This window comes from Limanda limanda, chromosome 19, assembly GCF_963576545.1.
Source record: "Limanda limanda chromosome 19, fLimLim1.1, whole genome shotgun sequence".
Classification (NCBI taxonomy): Eukaryota; Metazoa; Chordata; class Actinopteri; order Pleuronectiformes; family Pleuronectidae; genus Limanda; species Limanda limanda.
Window position 1 is genome coordinate 18,514,870 of NC_083654.1, and position 16,083 is coordinate 18,530,952.

The following is a 16,083-nucleotide window of genomic DNA, read 5'->3' on the forward strand; positions in this document are numbered from 1 at the left end:
AAGAGAGAAAAGTAAAACAAAATTGAAATAAATATTTTCGGTCGATATAAGATATCCTTCTTGAAACTTGATGCTTAATACAATCATATACTCTTGTTTCAATCTCTTTTGGACTTCAACTTGCCCAACTCATCGCAGGAGACCCACAGCACATCCCTGATATTCACCTTAAGTCCCCCTGGGGCCCTGACCCTCGGGTTCGGGGACGTGGCAGTCACTCTCTTTTACGCTGCTGCATTTTCAAAAACAGCCTTATCGAGTTTCTGTGTGTTAAGAAGAAACAAACCAGCCGCACCTGCAAACTGTGAACTGCTCTCAGAGAGTGAAGTGTGCTCCTGTGCTTCTGAACAAATATCCCCTACTGTAGGAAATGTGACATCTGTGTCATGACACTCCAAAGCTGTTTGGATGTGTTTACACGTCGTGTATAATCGTAAAAATAACATAATTGCTGATTGCATAACGGTCAAATGAAGAACACCTTTAAATCAGAAAGAGACCCGATGGGTCTTTTCCTCAGTTATATTGCTCAAGGTCTTTCTGTTCCTTTCTGCCATATGGCTCTTTCCCAGAACACTTTTCACTGTCCACAGTTAAAAACATTATGTCCTGCAGGGGTGTATATAAAGAGTTGAAGGGTGGAGCTTCTCTAACGTTTAGACGATTGTCAGCATGAAGGCCCTGATATTCCTGGCTCTGCTTGGAGCTGCGTGTAAGAGATCGACCAATTTTGTACTTTTCTGTGAATAGATACAACTAACACATACTTATTATACCGATTTAACAATTTTCCTATGCATTTGTTTGCTGTTTCAGTTGCTGCAGCTGAGGATGAAAAGATTGTCGGAGGGTATGAGTGTCCCAGAAACTCTGTTCCCTACCAGGTGTCTCTGAATGCTGGATACCACTTCTGCGGAGGATCCCTGATCTCCAGCCAGTGGGTGGTGTCTGCTGCTCACTGCTACATGTCGTAAGTATTTTATCGCTCTGCATGACTCTGCTTGCTTTACTGTCCAACAAACACATTGAAGACCATCTCCAGACAAGAAGCATAATGCTATAATGCTTGGAAAAGATAAACCGCTGGATGCAAGATTATCACTAACTCTCAGTGTTGTTTAAATGGTAAATGGACTGTATTCATAAACCATATGAATACCAGTCTCCAGTCTGATTGAACACTAAATGGTAAACACATTCACACATCCATCCATACCACACTGCACTTTCTCTATTACACACAATTCATACACTGTGGGCACAGCTGTCGGGCAATTTGTGGCCCAGGGAACCACCGACCTTCTGGTGAGTGGACGACCCTCTGTAAACCTGCAGAGGTAGAGCAGTTTAGGTTTCACACTGGATCATTATTGGCTTAGGGTTTGGGCTAGGAACACATGATTTAAGGTGAGCATGGAGAAATGTTCTGCCTTCAGCTGATCAAAGGAGACATTTTCTTCTGTTAAAATATTTACTAGTGGTTAAATGGCGGGGCATAGCAGCTCAGTGCTCCCTAACACGTGACTGGGTTTGGTTGTTATTTGTACTGATCATTAAATATGAATATGGACAGATGTGTGTGTAGGAATGTGGGAATGGATAGTTGTTTAGGTGCTGCACAGCACATTTTGTTCTACTGTTTTGTGCAATCTTCTAATCTTGTTAGAAAAACTGTTTTAGAATTTAAAATACAGCAAAAACACTTCTTAAAAGCTCCTTGTGGTACATGTGTAACACATATGTCCACATTTACAAAGTATTTATGCTCCACGTAGAATAGGACAATGACCTGTGGATAAAACGGAATAACACAATCCTCTTATTGCCAGTTTTAGATGTAATTTATAAGAAATAAAAAAGAACCTTGCTCTGGCACACTCACAGGTTTGGCTGCTACATGCTATGATCAGGAGCTTAAGGTGGATCAGGAGAGGTAAATTTGAGTGGATATTATTTTGTAATATTTGTTCAGAAAACTTGTATGTTCTGTAACTTTCCTGCCTCCTCCAGTCGTTTCCAGGTCCGACTCGGTGAGCACGACATCAGCGTGAACGAGGGCACCGAGCAGTGGATCGACAGCGCCAAGATAGTCATTCATCCGCAGTACGACAGCTACTACTTCGACAACGACATCATGCTGATCAAACTGAGCCACCCTGCAACCCTCAACAGCTTCGTCCAGACCGTGGCCCTGCCCACCCGCTGCCCCGTGGTTGACGAGGACTGCCTGGAGTCCGGCTGGGGCAACACGTCGGCTGACGGCAGTAAGAGATGAGACATGAAGGAACTATTTAATTAACTATCATTAAATCGTTTTTTTATTGTGTAAGGGAATATATAAAGTTTGTCTAATAATGGTGTCAGGGAAAGGCAACAGTAAAGTTAAAAGATGGACCTTTTGAAATAGTTGTATTAAGTCTTCTGTGGCACTAAATGAAGATATACAGTGGGTACGGAAAGTATTCAGACCCCTTTAAATGATTCACTCTTTGTTTCATTGCAGCCATTTGCTAAAATCAAAAAAGTTCATTTTATTTCTCATTAATGTACACTCAGCACCCCATCTTGACAGAAAAAAACAGAAATGCAGAAATTTTTGCAAATTTATTAAAAAAGAAAAACTGAAATATCACATGGTCAAAAGTATTCAGACCCTTTGCTGTGACACTCATATTTAACTCACATGCTGTCCGTTTCTTCTGATCCTCCTTGAGATGGTTCTACTCCTTCATTGGAGTCCAGCTGTGTTTAATAAAACTGATTGGACTTGATTAGGAAAGGCACACACCTGTCTATATAAGACCTTACAGCTCACAGTGCAGTTCAGAGCAAATGAGAATCATGAGGTGGAAGGAACTGCCCAAAGAGCTCAGAGACAGAATTGTGGCAAGGCACAGATCTGGCCAAGGTTACAAAAGAATTTCTGGAGCACTCAAGGTTCCTAAGAGCACAGTGGCCTCCATAATCCTTAAATGGAAGAAGTTTGGGACGACCAGAACTCTTCCTAGACCTGGCCGTCCAGCCAAACTGAGCAATCGTGGGAAAAGAGCCTTGGTGAGAGAGGTAAGAAGAACCCAAAGATCACTGTGGCTGAGCTCCAGAGATGCAGAGATATCCTGGAAGAAAACCTCTTCCAGAGTGCTCTTGACCTCAGACTGGGCCGAAGGTTCACCTTCCAACAAGACAATGACCGTAAGCACACAGCTAAAATAACAAAGGAGTGGCTTCGGAACAACTCTGTGACCATTCTTGACTGGCCCAGCCAGAGCCCTGACCTAAACCCAATTGAGCAACTCTGGAGAGACCTGGAAATGGCTGTCCACCAATGTCCACCATCCAACCTGATGGAACTGGAGAGGATCTGCAAGGAAGAATGGCAGAGGATCCCCAAATCCAGGTGTGAAAAACTTGTTGCATCATTCCCAAGAAGACTCATGGCTGTACTAGCTCAAAAGGGTGCTTCTACTCAATACTGAGCAAAGGGTCTGAATACTTATGACCATGTGATATTTCAGTTTTTCTTTTTTAATAAATTTGCAAAAATGTCTACATTTCTGTTTTTTTTCTGTCAAGATGGGGTGCTGAGTGTACATTAATGAGAAATAAAATGAACTTTTTTGATTTTAGCACATGGCTGCAATGAAACAAAGAGTGAAACATTTAAAGGGGTCTGATTACTTTCCGTACCCACTATAATTGTGAAAATGTCACCCTGACTTTGCGTACAGGGCTATTTTGCCTCAGAAAATAAAAAAAAATATTGATCCAGTGTCTGAGACCTGCTTCCTCCCCCACAGGCGACTATCCCGACAGGCTGCAGTGCCTGAGGCAGCCCATTATCGATGACAGCATCTGCAGCAAGGCCTACCCAGACCTCCTCACTGAGAACATGCTCTGCTCCGGGTTCATGGAAGGGGGGGCCAGCAGCTGCCAGGTGAGTTCACCTGAAGCCTCGGGTGGTGCATGATGGTGCATCACCTTCCAACACTCAACTAGTGTCATGTTCATCTTTTGTTCTTGGGTGACACACTCACCATGACGACAAATCATGTTGTGTTGTTGTTCTTCTTGTGTGTGTGTTTGCAGGGGGACTCTGGTGGTCCTCTGGTGTGTAGTGGTCAGCTGCAGGGGCTCGTGTCCTGGGGTTATGACTGCGCCATGGTGGGACATCCCAGCGTCTCCACCCGTGTGTGCCGCTACAACAGCTGGATCAGCAGTGTTATGGGCAACAACTGAAGACAAACAATACCCCCCCCCCCGCAACACCACACTAGCTCATACTCTGTTTATTTAGAACACCTTAAGTGTTATTATCATTCATTTACATCTCATGAACAAAACGATAAGGCTCAATATTCTGTAACAGTCATGTTATAGAATAAATTAGATAAAATAAATAAAAATATACTTAAGCATCCATTTCATCTGTTTTGATGTTTCTTTCAGTTTCACAGTTGTTGCAAAGATTTCTTTAAAACGCTCAGTGCCTCTGTGTCCGCTCTCCTGGCATTAATCAGGAATCTCAAACCAAAAGAAAAGTCCATGTATAATATCTTTAATTTGTACTTACTGCACTATAGACACATGCATGCCTATGAGATGCCTTTGGTGCTCGGTTAACGTTGCACCACAGTGATGAGGGAAACAAGCACACTTGAGTAAATAGGCATCACTGCGTTTCACTACTCTGGATTCTCCGCGTGCATTCCTCAGACGCTGCTTAGTAAACTTTGCTGCTTCTTGTTTGCTGAGGCGACCTGAACAGACAGAAGAAGAACACAGAGAGCGCAGCAGGGATGGTCATACAGCACGAGCACTGGTCAAAGAGGAGCTATGACACTAAACTTGGATTTAAATAGATAAAAGACTATGAATATGTTATATTTAGGCTAAAACTAAAGTATGAGCATCTCTGAGGTTCATTTCATTTAATAAATTGCTGAAATAACATCGATCCTCTTGTGAAAGGCAACAATGAAATTTCATGACAGCTCAGGCGAACCCACCTGACCAGCGATCCTGTCCAGATCTCTCGAGATATTAACTAAAAAGTGCGCCCCCTTGTGGCTGGCTATAGTGGCTACAGGTCATAAGTCCCGCGTCCTTCATAAAAGTGACACTAAAAACTCAAAGTACTCTTCAAATAAAGTTTCTCCAAACATGTTTGTTATTTTATGTAGTTAATATGACGATATTCCATGTCCAAGAGTCCATTTCCCCAGATAAGATTTATTCGTTATTTGCCACTATAAACACTCTGACCTCCTTGAGCTTTTATTTTGTTACTTCCTGTTACCGGCATTTGAATTTGCATATTAGTTTAATATTTAGTTTCACCCGAAACATTTAGATTTAACATTTAGATTTAGATTTAACATTTAGATTTAGATTCAGATTCAACATTTAGATTTAGATTTAACATTTAGATTTAAATTTAACATTTAGATTTAACATTGAGATTTAACATTGAGATTTAGATTAAACATTTAGATTTCACATTTAGATTTAAATGTAACATTTAGATTTAGCATTTAGATTTAACATTTAACATTTAAGTGTAACATTTAACATTTGGATTTAAATATTTAAAATATCTCTAAGTTGACAAATATTGTTGTAAATGTGCAAAAAAGTGACCCCTTAAAAAATTCACACCAGTTTTTTAAACATGGTTTGAAGCTAAATGTGACAAAATGTTGCTGTTATTTTCATCGTGAGCTGCTTTACAAACGGCACCCCATAGTAGCTTGAGTTAACCTCACCCGCAGCTGCAGATCCCAGCTTGTCCCTGCCCTTGGACTCAGCTACCCCCAAACACTGACTCTAAACCCCCCCCCCAGTTCTATCTCAACCACATGATGAGATTCATGTAGTGTGTGAACGTGGTTGTTAGATTTTTTTTTTTTTATTTATCACTGTGGTGGTTGTGGTGGTGCTGCTTCTGCTGCTGGGTGGGAGAGAGCTGCTCCCACTGGATCCCAGCAGAGGGGTCTCTGGCCTGTTCCCATCTCTCTCTCATCAGACCGCCCCAATGGTCATCTTGTTGAATAATGCACTTGAATTCAGAAGGCGGACTTTGATGATTAGTTGAAGGCGACTGTTGTGACGCAGCCATAAGAAGAGAGGTCGCCGATGTGCACAGATCTGATCTACTGAGTCCTCACTTCATTGGAAGTTTAATTTATCGACCGGGCGAGAGACCAGATTAGAGCCATATGTTAAAACTTGGGAAGATAACTTTTTATTCAGTTTCGGGACTGCTGGATTGTTGCTCTCTTTTTGTCAATTTTGTCGTTATTCATTTACTGTTTGATACACCTCAGTCTTTCAAGTCTTTCCTTTGTCATCAGTAGCCTCTGCTGGAGCTCGGGAGGTGACAACTACGAGCCAAAAAACCGGTGCAAACTAAAACAGCCTGATTGCATTTATTAGTATTGGCTCCATAACTATGCTGGTGACAGGGTGTCTTTGTAAATATCAGGTCTCAGAAAGGGATGACGACATTAATTTAAATCAGCACCTTATTTTGAAAAGACCCTCTCAGGTAGCGCTGGTGTCACAGCAGACGGGACTAATTTTAATTTCAGAACAAAAGTCGACTCGAAGCACCTTGTGCACGTTGTAGTGCAGCTACATTTTAACATCACTCTGGACGCCACAGGGACGACAATAAGGTGCTGATGACATTTACCCTAATGGGTACTTTAAATACGAGTCACCCAAACCTTTTTCCATATGGGGTGCCGTTTGTAAAGCAGCTCACGCTGAAAATAACAGCAACATTTTGTCACATTTAGCTTCAAACCATGTTTAAAAAACTGGTGTGAATTTTTGAGAGTCACTTTTTTGCACATTTACAACAATATTTGTCAATTTAGAGATATTTTAAATATTTAAATCCATATGTTAAATGTTACACTTAAATGTTAAATGTTAAATGTTAAATGTTAAATCTTAATGCTGAATCTAAATCTAAATGTTAAATTTAAATCTAAATCTAAATGTGAAATCTAAATGTTTAATCTAAATCTAAATGTTAAATCTAAATGTTTCGGGTGGAACTAAATATTTAACTAATATGCAAATTCAAATGCTGGTAACAGGAAGTAACAAAATAAAAGCTCGAGGAGGTCAGAGTGTGTTTATAGTGGCAAATAACGAATAAATCTTATCCGGGGAAATGGACTCTTGGACATGGATTATCGTGATATTAACTACATAAAATAACAAACACGTTTGGAGAAAATTTATTTGAAGAGTACTTTGAGTTTTTAGTGTCACTTTTATGAAGGATGCGGGACTTATGACCTGTAGCCACTATAGCCAGCCACAAGGGGGCGCACTTTGCCTCCACCCGGTACACTCTCCTGTCGGCCATGGTCGCTCTGCAAACATGTCGATGAATGAATCGGCGTTAGCGGAGAATATCGGCAGAGCCGTTTCATGGAAACGGGGAAATGGAACTGCCAGTTCCATTTCCCCGGATAAGATTTATTCGTTATTTGCCACTATAAACACACTCTGACCTCCTTGAGCTTTTATTTTGTTACTTCCTGTTACCGGCATTTGAATTTGCATATTAGTTAAATATTTAGTTTCACCCGAAACATTTAGATTTAACATTTAGATTTAGATTTAGATTTAACATTTAGATTTGACATTTAGATTTAGATTCAGATTCAACATTTAGATTTAGATTTAACATATAGATTTAAATTTAACATTTAACATTTAGATTTAGATTTAACATTTAGATTTAATCTTTCTTTATTTTATTTGTATGTGGTTGTTTTTCACCCTGTCTCACTGGTGTTCTACCTCAAAGGTGTTATGAAGCAAGATTTCATTTCAAAACATTTGCTTCGTCATTGTTCAGTCCTTGTAATTATCACATTATTATTGTGTGAAAACAGCCCAATTCACTACTATTAAACACTGACTTATTATTATGCCTGCAATGATTTCCTGAGTAAAGTTATCCGCTGTTTCTTTTCCCCCTGTGTGCATCTCCACCCGCCTGTGGCCGTAGAAGCTGAACCCAGTAGATGTTTGTTTCGTTTTTTTTGGATAAACAATTGAATTTGAAACTTAACTTTGTCACAATGGATTTTTGCTTGTATAAAGTTGTATAAAGAATTTCTAAAACCTGTAAAATATTTTTTGTATACACTTTTTTAATTCATGTTCAATAAAGATTTAAAATGTTAAGACTTTTCTTGCATTTTTGCTGAGTTTTTTACCAATAAGCATTTATTAAATTAATTTAATTCGAAAGTTGAAAGGTGTGACAGATGTCCGTTTCCTTGCCAGAAACCAGCTCTTTCTAATGCAGTATTATGACTGAACCAAAGAAAACAATCACAATGCAGTTATATTACAAATTATAGATATTTCAAAGAAGCCATAAAATTGGAAGTAAAATCTGACAATTTCCTTTCACTTATATTTCATATTCAGTGTCACCAACAGTAGAGAGAAAAGGATAACAAATTAGAAATAAATATTTTCAGTCGCAGACAACTTTAAACAATATACATATAGGATATCTTTCTTGAAACTTGATGCTTAATACAATCATATACTCTTTTTTTCCATCTTTTGTGACTTTAAACAGACTTCAACTTGCCTCCCTCATCGCAGGAGACCCACAGCACATCCCTGATATTCACTTTAAGTCCCCTTGGGGCCCTGACCCTCGGGTTCGGGGACGTGGCACTCACTCTCTTTTACGCTGCTGGCTTTACTGCTGCGTTTTCAAAAACAGCCTTATCGAGTTTCGGTGTGTTAAGAAGAAACAAACCAGCCGCACCTGCAAACTGTGAACTGCTCTCAGAGAGCGAAGTGTGCGCCTGTGCTTCTGAACAAATATCCCCTACTGTAGGAAATGTGACATATGTGTCATGACACTCCAAAGCTGTTTGGATGTGTTTAATGTGAAGCTCAATATTAGCCTGTGTGCACGTCGTGTATAATCGTCATTTGGTTGAAATTACATAATTGCTGATTGCATAACGGTCAAATAAAGAGCACCGTTAAATCAGAAAGAGACCCGATGGGTCTTATCCCTCAGTTTCCATGATGCTCAAGGTCTTTCTGTTCCTTTCTGCCATATGGCTCTTTCCCAGAACACTTTTCACCGTCAGAAGTTTAAAACATTATGTCCTGCAGGGGTGTATATAAAGAGTTGAAGGGTGGAGCTTCTCTTACGTTTAGACGATTGTCAGCATGAAGGCCCTGATATTCCTGGCTCTGCTTGGAGCTGCATGTAAGAGATCGACCAATTTTGTACTTTTCCGTGAATACATACAACTTACACATACTTATTATACCGATTTAATAATTTTCCTATGCATTTGTTTGCTGTTTCAGTTGCTGCAGCTGAGGATGATAAGATCGTCGGAGGGTATGAGTGTCCCAGAAACTCTGTTCCCTACCAGGTGTCTCTGAATGCTGGATACCACTTCTGCGGAGGATCCCTGATCTCCAGCCAGTGGGTGGTGTCTGCTGCTCACTGCTACAAGTCGTAAGTACTAGAATTTTATCGCTCTGCATGACTCTGCTTGCTTTACTGTCCAACATACACATTGAAGACCATCTCCAGACAAGAAGCATAATGCTTGGAAAAGATGAACTGCTGGACGCAAGATTATCACTAACTCTCAGTGTTGTTTAAATGGTAAATGGACTGTATTCATAAAGTATATGAATACCAGTCTCCAGCCTGATTGAACACTAAATGGTATACACATTCACACATCCATTCATACCACACTGCACTTTCTCTATTACACACAATTCATACACTGTGGGCACAGCTGTCAGGGGCAATTTGTGGCCCAGGGAACCACCGACCTTCTGGTGAGTGGACGACCCTCTGTAAACCTGCAGAGGTAGAGCAGTTTAGGTTTCACACTGGATCATTATTGGCTTAGGGTTTGGGCTAGGAACACATGATTTAAGGTGAGCATGGAGAAATGTTCTGCCTTCAGCCGATCAAAGTGGACATATTTTCTTCTGTTAAAATATTTACCAGTGGTTAAATGGCGGGGCATAGCAGCTCAGTGCTCCCTAACACGTGACTGGGTTTGGTTGTTATTTGTACTGATCATTAAATATGAATGTGGACAGATGTGTGTGAAGGAATGTGGGTATGGATCGTTGTTTAGGTGCTGCACAGCACATTTTGTTGTACTGTTTTGTGCAACGATGATCTAATCTTCTAATCTTGTTAGAAAACGTTTTTAAAATATAAAATATAACAAAAATGTTTCTTAAAAGTCTCTCAGCTGCTTATGGTACAAGTATAACACATATGTCCACATTTACAAAGTATTTATGCTCCACGTAGAATAAGACAATGACCTGTGGATGAAAAGGAATAACACAATCCTTTTATTGCAAGAAATAAAACAGAACCTTGCTCTGACACACTCACAGGTTTGGCTGCTACATGCTATGACCAGGAGCTTATGGTGGCTCAGGAGTGCATAATTTGAATAAATATTATTTTTACGTTCTGTAACCTTCCTCCAGTCGTATCCAGGTCCGACTCGGTGAGCACGACATCCGAACGAATGAGGGCACCGAGCAGTGGATCGACGGCGCCAAGATGATCAAGCACCCGCAGTACAACAGCTACAACCTGGACAACGACATCATGCTGATCAAACTGAGCCGCCCTGCCACCCTCAACAGCTTCGTCCAGACTGTGGCCCTGCCCTCCCGCTGCCCCGTGGCCGACGAGAACTGCATGGTGTCCGGCTGGGGCAACACGCTGGCCAACGGCAGTAAGAGATGAGACATGAAGGAGCTGAGTGAAGAGGGGTTGTAAAGAGAAAGATAAATGAGAGACAGCAGCAGCCCTGAGGAGACTGTAGCCTTGTCACCGTGTGGAGGGGAATGAGATCATTAAATAGATTTTTTATTGTGTAAGGGAATAAATAAAGTTTGTCTAATAATGTTGTCAGGGACAGTTAATGTAAAGTCAAAAGATGGACCTTTTGAAATAGTTGTATAAAGTCTTCTGTGGCACTAAATGCAGATATAATTGTGAAAATGTCACCCTGACTTTGGCTCAGTCATTTTGGCTCAAATATAAAAAAAAAAATGTTGATCCAGTGACTGAGTCTCGTCATCCTGCTCCACAGACAACTCTCCCGACAGGCTGCAGTGCCTGAGGCAGCCTATGATCGATGACAGGATCTGCAAGAACGCCTACCCAGGGCTCTTCACCGAGAACATGCTCTGCTCCGGGTTCATGCACGGGGGGGCCAGCAGCTGCCAGGTGAGTTCCCCTGAAGCCTCGGGTGGTGCATGATGGTGCATCACCTTCCAGCACTCAACTAGAGACGGCAGCAAAACACTGCGTCTTCACCCTGGTGTCATGTTCATCTTTTGTTCCTGAGTAACGCACCCACCATGACGACAAATCATGTTGTGTTGTTGTTCTTCTTGTGTGTGTGTGTGTGTTTGCAGGGGGACTCTGGTGGTCCTCTGGTGTGTAGTGGTCAGCTGCAGGGAGTCGTGTCCTGGGGTTATGACTGCGCCATGCAGGGACACCCCAGCGTCTACGCCCGTGTGTGCCGCTACAACAGCTGGATCAGCAGTGTTATGGGCAACAACTGAAGAAACACAATCCCCCCCCCCCTCAAATAGTGCACATACAATATCACGCTGTAACACCACACTAGCTCATACTCTGTTTATTTAGAACACCTTAAGTATTATTATCATTCATTTACATCTCATGAACAAAACGATAAGGCCCAATATTCTGTAACAGTCATGTTGAAGAATAAATAAATAAAAAATATACTTTAGCATCGATTTCATCTGTTTTGTTGTTTCTTTGAGTTTCACAGTTGTTGCAAAGACATCTTTAAACCGCTCAGTGCCTCTGTGTCCGCTGTCCTGACATTCATCAGGAATCTCAAACCAAAGGAAAAGTCCATGTATAATATCTTTAATTTGTACTTACTGTACTATAGACACATGCATGCCTATGAGATGCCTTTGGTGCTCGGTTAACATGGCACCGCAGTGATGAGGGAAACAAGCACACTTGAGTAAATAGGCATCACTGTATTTCACTTGCTCTGGGTTCTCCGCGTGCATTCCTCAGACGCCGCTTTGTAAACTTTGCTGCTTCTTGTTTGCTGAGGCGACCTGAACAGAGAGAAGAAGAACACAGAGAGCGCAGCAGGGATGGTCATACAGCCCGAGCACTGGTCAAAGAGGAGCTATGACACTAAACCTGATGATAAATGATACATGATACCTCTACTATATATCATATCATATTATATCATACTCTCTGTATATTCTTAGTCTATATACACATATTTATACATGTTTACGATTATTATTATATATACTGTTGCTGCCATTATTACTATATACTGCTATTATATTGGTATAATTACTATCATATATAAATATATATTATGTTATATTATATACTATATATACTGTACTATTTTTATATACTGTCTAACAATAACATTACCATCATATCATCAGTACTATTACCATCATCTTGCCACTGCACCTTATCTATCTATTTATCTTGTTTTTATTCTTTCTACCTCAATATTTTTTTATTTTATTCTATTGTATTGTATTTTATTGTATTCAAATATACCGGCTGCTATGACGACTTAATTTCCCTTCGGGGATGGATAAAGTACAATACAATACAAGTATGAGCATCTCTGAGGTTCATTTAATTTAATAAATTGCTGAAATAACATAGATCATCTTGTGAAGAGCAACACTAAAATGTTCATGACGGCTCAGGTGAACCCACCTGACCAGCGATCCTGTCCAGATCTCTCTGGCCCTGAGGGGTAAGTCTCCGTCCACTGTAAATACATGTTAATAATGTTTATAAATCACCTCTTCCATTTCTTCCACAGTCTCATACCCCCTCATCCACCTCTCTTACCCACTGGGGTCCTTCTCCACCATCTTGAGGGCCTCCAGGGCCTGGAGGACCTTCCTCGCCACGTTCCTGGAGCCCACGCTGAAGTGGGCGGGGCACACGCCGTTCCTCTGACGCCCTCCGTAGATCTTGATCATGGAGCCGACGCCCACCCCTCCTCGCAGGTACAGGTGACGGGCTGTGGACGCTGAGGAGACGAACAGAAAGTCCAATAAACTGACATGTCCCTGTCACCTGTCATCGAAACCTGTCCAGCCAAGACATGACACACAACAAAGTGTGTGAAAATCTCTTGTTGGGTCAATTTGTCCGAGGAGATAAGATTCAAAGAAGCTGAGTGTGTATTCTAATACTATATATACACTGTGGAAAATATGATAAGACAGACCAATATTACACAAGGTGTATTATCTGTATGGGCTGTATTTCACATGTGTTGAATTATCTATATTGTATATAACATTTTTATTTTAACCTTATTTTCTTTGGGTTCTGTTTCTATTATTATTTTCTCATCCTATGACTCTTTCCTGTGCTGTCGTGTCAAATTGAATTCCCTCTATAAATAAAGCTACATCTCATCTTATAATATAAATCAATGGGTTCTCAAAATGGGCTCCAGAGAGTCCTTGAGATGCTCACAGGGTTGTCGAAGAAAATGTAAATCCATCTGTACTTCAAACCATTTGTATTAGCAAGGTCACACTTGCTGTATATCTCAAGACACCGAATCTTTATCTAGTATAGAAATCACATGATACCGAGAATAAATTCCCATTGAAGGGTTTTAAAATGAACGACGTGAGGTCTTTGACATGTAAAAGCATGAAAGTCACTGGTACTAGACATCCTGTATTATTATCGACACAAAAGAAAAGCTGTAAATCAATTATGTAATCAGGTCATTATTTAACCGTTTCATCTTTAATATGTAAGAAAACACTGACAAATGTCCAAAGGTATCATCAGGTCACAGTTTGAGGAAAAACAAAAGCTGTGAATTTAACTACAGTATAAAGGAAGCAGAGATTTTGCAATTTTTTATTCTTTGATGGTTTTTAAAATGAAATATCAATAATTACAATGTATTGAAATCCACTCATTATTCTAGGTGCTGAGGAGGAATAGAGGAGGTGATGAAACCCAGTGTAACCAACCTGCTCTGGTGTAAAACCAGTTGTCATCACAGGGAGCCATCTCCTTGTGCCTGGCAAGCTTCACAGTGTCGACCCACTCCGGGACCTTCAGTTTGCCAGACCTGAAAATAAAATGTATCACCAGTTAATGTGACAAATCAACTGACTGGGCCATTTCAACATATGGCACAGGGAAAATTGGCTTTATTCAACAATATCATATTTCAGAATAACACATATTTATTGCTGGATTTAGTTAAGCACAGGAATGTGTAATAACCAAATAAAATGTAATAAAACCTCATTTCATTTTATGCCAGCATCTTCTTTTTTTAAAGTGTGTTTTTTCCCCTCCCAAAAATGTTTTTTCATCACAATGTTTATTTGTGAAGATTTCAATCAATAATGAGTATTTTGAATTATTATTTTATTTTTACCATTATTATCTGAATACATGAATACATTTTTACAAAAGTTAATAATATGATGACAATAATAATAACAGTAACTCACATTTTACATCTCATCTTATTCTTAATGAATAAACTCATCTCTTATTTCTGTTTATTCCCATGAGGCAGCAGCCTATAGTATTATATAAGTATAATAACTATATATAAAAGTGTATTTTTTACCATTATTATTATTTGAATACATGAATACATTTTTACAATAGTTAATAATATGATGACAATAATAATAATAATAGTAACCTACATTTTACATCTCATCTTATTCTTAATGAATAAACTCATCTCTTATTTCTGTTTATTCCCATGAGGCAGCAGTATTATATATTATATATTATAAAAGTATAATAACAATATATAAAAGTGTACTTTTTACCATTATTATTATTTGACTACACAAATACATTTATATAATAGTTATTTATAATACTAATTACTCCAGTAACAGTAACTTAATCTTACATTACATTTCCCTCTCATCTTGAATGAAGAAAGTGTTTTTTCTCCCATGAGGCTGAGGGTGTGTGATTGACAGCTACTGCAGTGTGTTTGTGTGTGTGTGTGTGTGTGTGTGTGTGTGTGTGTGTGTGAACTTCTCTGACTTCTTGAGGAAGGCGGACAGAGCCCTGACGAACTCCTGCTGGTTGACATCCTTCACTGTCACACTCGGCATCTGGAAGAGAAACACACGAAGGACACGACGGTGAGTTGACATTTTGTTTTTTTGACATCTTCTCCCAGAAGCTTTCGTGGGCCAAGCTAACGTTAGCTAACAAGCTAGCTAACTAACTTGCTAGCTAGCTGTTAGCATTTAGCACCAGGGCTCACTGCGGCTGACACACGTTCAGCTTCACTCATCTTTACACAGTGAGAAACAACAAACCCGAGCAAGTGCATCTTACTTTGCATGGACTGTACAGAGCCGACTGTCAAGTGCTGGGGGGGAGGGAGGGAGAGGAAGGAGGGATGGAGGTCAGTCCCAGTTTAGCCCGGAGCTGCAGCAGAGAGAGGGATGCTGAGGAGAGATGGAGGGAGGGTTGCTGAGGAGGGATGCTGAGGAAGGAGGGATGCTGAAGAGGGTTGGAGGCAGGGAGGGAGAGAGGGATGCTGAGGAGGGATGGAGGGAGGGAGGGAGGGAGGGTTGCTGAGGAGGGAGGGAGGGATGGATGGAGGCAGGGAGGGAGGGAGGGAGGGATGCTGAGGAGGGAGGGAGGGATGCTGAGGAGGGATGCTGAAGAGGGATGGAGGGATGGATGGATTCTGGCAGGGAGGGAGAGAGGGATGCTGAGGAGGGAGGGATGGAGGGATGGAAGGATGGAGGGATGGAAGGATGGAGGAAGGGATGCTGAGGAGGGATGGAGGGAGGCAGGGAGGGAGGGTTGCTGAGGAGGGATGCTGAGGAGGTATGCTGAGGATGGAGGGATGCTGAGGAGGGAGGGAGGGAGAGAGGGATGCTGAAGAGGGATGGATGGATGGAGGCAGGGATGGAGGGATGGATGGATGGAGGCAGGGAGGGAGGGAGGGAGGGATGGATGGA

At 40.8% G+C, this 16,083-nt stretch overlaps 3 protein-coding genes across 3 annotated transcripts; 2 read left to right on the forward strand and 1 right to left on the reverse strand.

The window, feature by feature from the left end:
- Positions 1-667: 667 nt before the first annotated feature.
- Positions 668-4,236, forward strand: LOC133026140 (trypsin-3-like). Its single transcript, XM_061093003.1, has 5 exons — positions 668-712; positions 817-970; positions 2,011-2,264; positions 3,798-3,934; positions 4,087-4,236. Exons 1-5 carry the CDS (start codon positions 673-675, stop codon positions 4,234-4,236), a joined length of 735 nt encoding a protein of 244 aa, XP_060948986.1. The 5' UTR covers positions 668-672.
- Positions 4,237-9,224: 4,988 nt separating this feature from the next.
- On the forward strand, positions 9,225-11,625 carry LOC133026161 (trypsin-like). Its single transcript, XM_061093027.1, has 5 exons — positions 9,225-9,265; positions 9,370-9,523; positions 10,534-10,787; positions 11,148-11,284; positions 11,476-11,625. The coding sequence occupies exons 1-5, from the start codon at positions 9,226-9,228 to the stop codon at positions 11,623-11,625; spliced, it is 735 nt and encodes a 244-aa protein (XP_060949010.1). The 5' UTR covers position 9,225.
- A 492-nt stretch (positions 11,626-12,117) lies between these two features.
- On the reverse strand, positions 12,118-15,219 carry LOC133026490 (small ribosomal subunit protein eS19). The gene is made up of 5 exons (XM_061093385.1): positions 15,149-15,219; positions 14,098-14,198; positions 12,944-13,127; positions 12,806-12,860; positions 12,118-12,165 (listed from the first exon to the last, which is right to left on the reverse strand). The coding sequence occupies exons 1-5, from the start codon at positions 15,217-15,219 to the stop codon at positions 12,118-12,120; spliced, it is 459 nt and encodes a 152-aa protein (XP_060949368.1).
- Between the last annotated feature and the right edge of the window lie 864 nt (positions 15,220-16,083).

Bases quoted from the DNA above. Each gene is read 5' to 3' on its own strand.
- LOC133026490 (XM_061093385.1), bottom strand. From the start codon at position 15,219: ATGCCGAGTGTGACAGTGAAGGATGTCAACCAGCAGGAGTTCGTCAGG. The intron at 14,199-15,148 runs GTCAGAGAAGTT...TTTTATTTTCAG, and splicing joins CTGTCCGCCTTCCTCAAGAA to GTCTGGCAAACTGAAGGTCC. The intron at 13,128-14,097 runs GTTGGTTACACT...TCGTCTCCTCAG, and splicing joins CTGGTTTTACACCAGAGCAG to CGTCCACAGCCCGTCACCTG.
- LOC133026140 (XM_061093003.1), top strand. From the start codon at position 673: ATGAAGGCCCTGATATTCCTGGCTCTGCTTGGAGCTGCGT. The intron at 713-816 runs GTAAGAGATCGA...TTGCTGTTTCAG, and splicing joins GGCTCTGCTTGGAGCTGCGT to TTGCTGCAGCTGAGGATGAA. The intron at 971-2,010 runs GTAAGTATTTTA...TGCCTCCTCCAG, and splicing joins GCTGCTCACTGCTACATGTC to TCGTTTCCAGGTCCGACTCG.
- LOC133026161 (XM_061093027.1), top strand. From the start codon at position 9,226: ATGAAGGCCCTGATATTCCTGGCTCTGCTTGGAGCTGCAT. The intron at 9,266-9,369 runs GTAAGAGATCGA...TTGCTGTTTCAG, and splicing joins GGCTCTGCTTGGAGCTGCAT to TTGCTGCAGCTGAGGATGAT. The intron at 9,524-10,533 runs GTAAGTACTAGA...ACCTTCCTCCAG, and splicing joins GCTGCTCACTGCTACAAGTC to TCGTATCCAGGTCCGACTCG.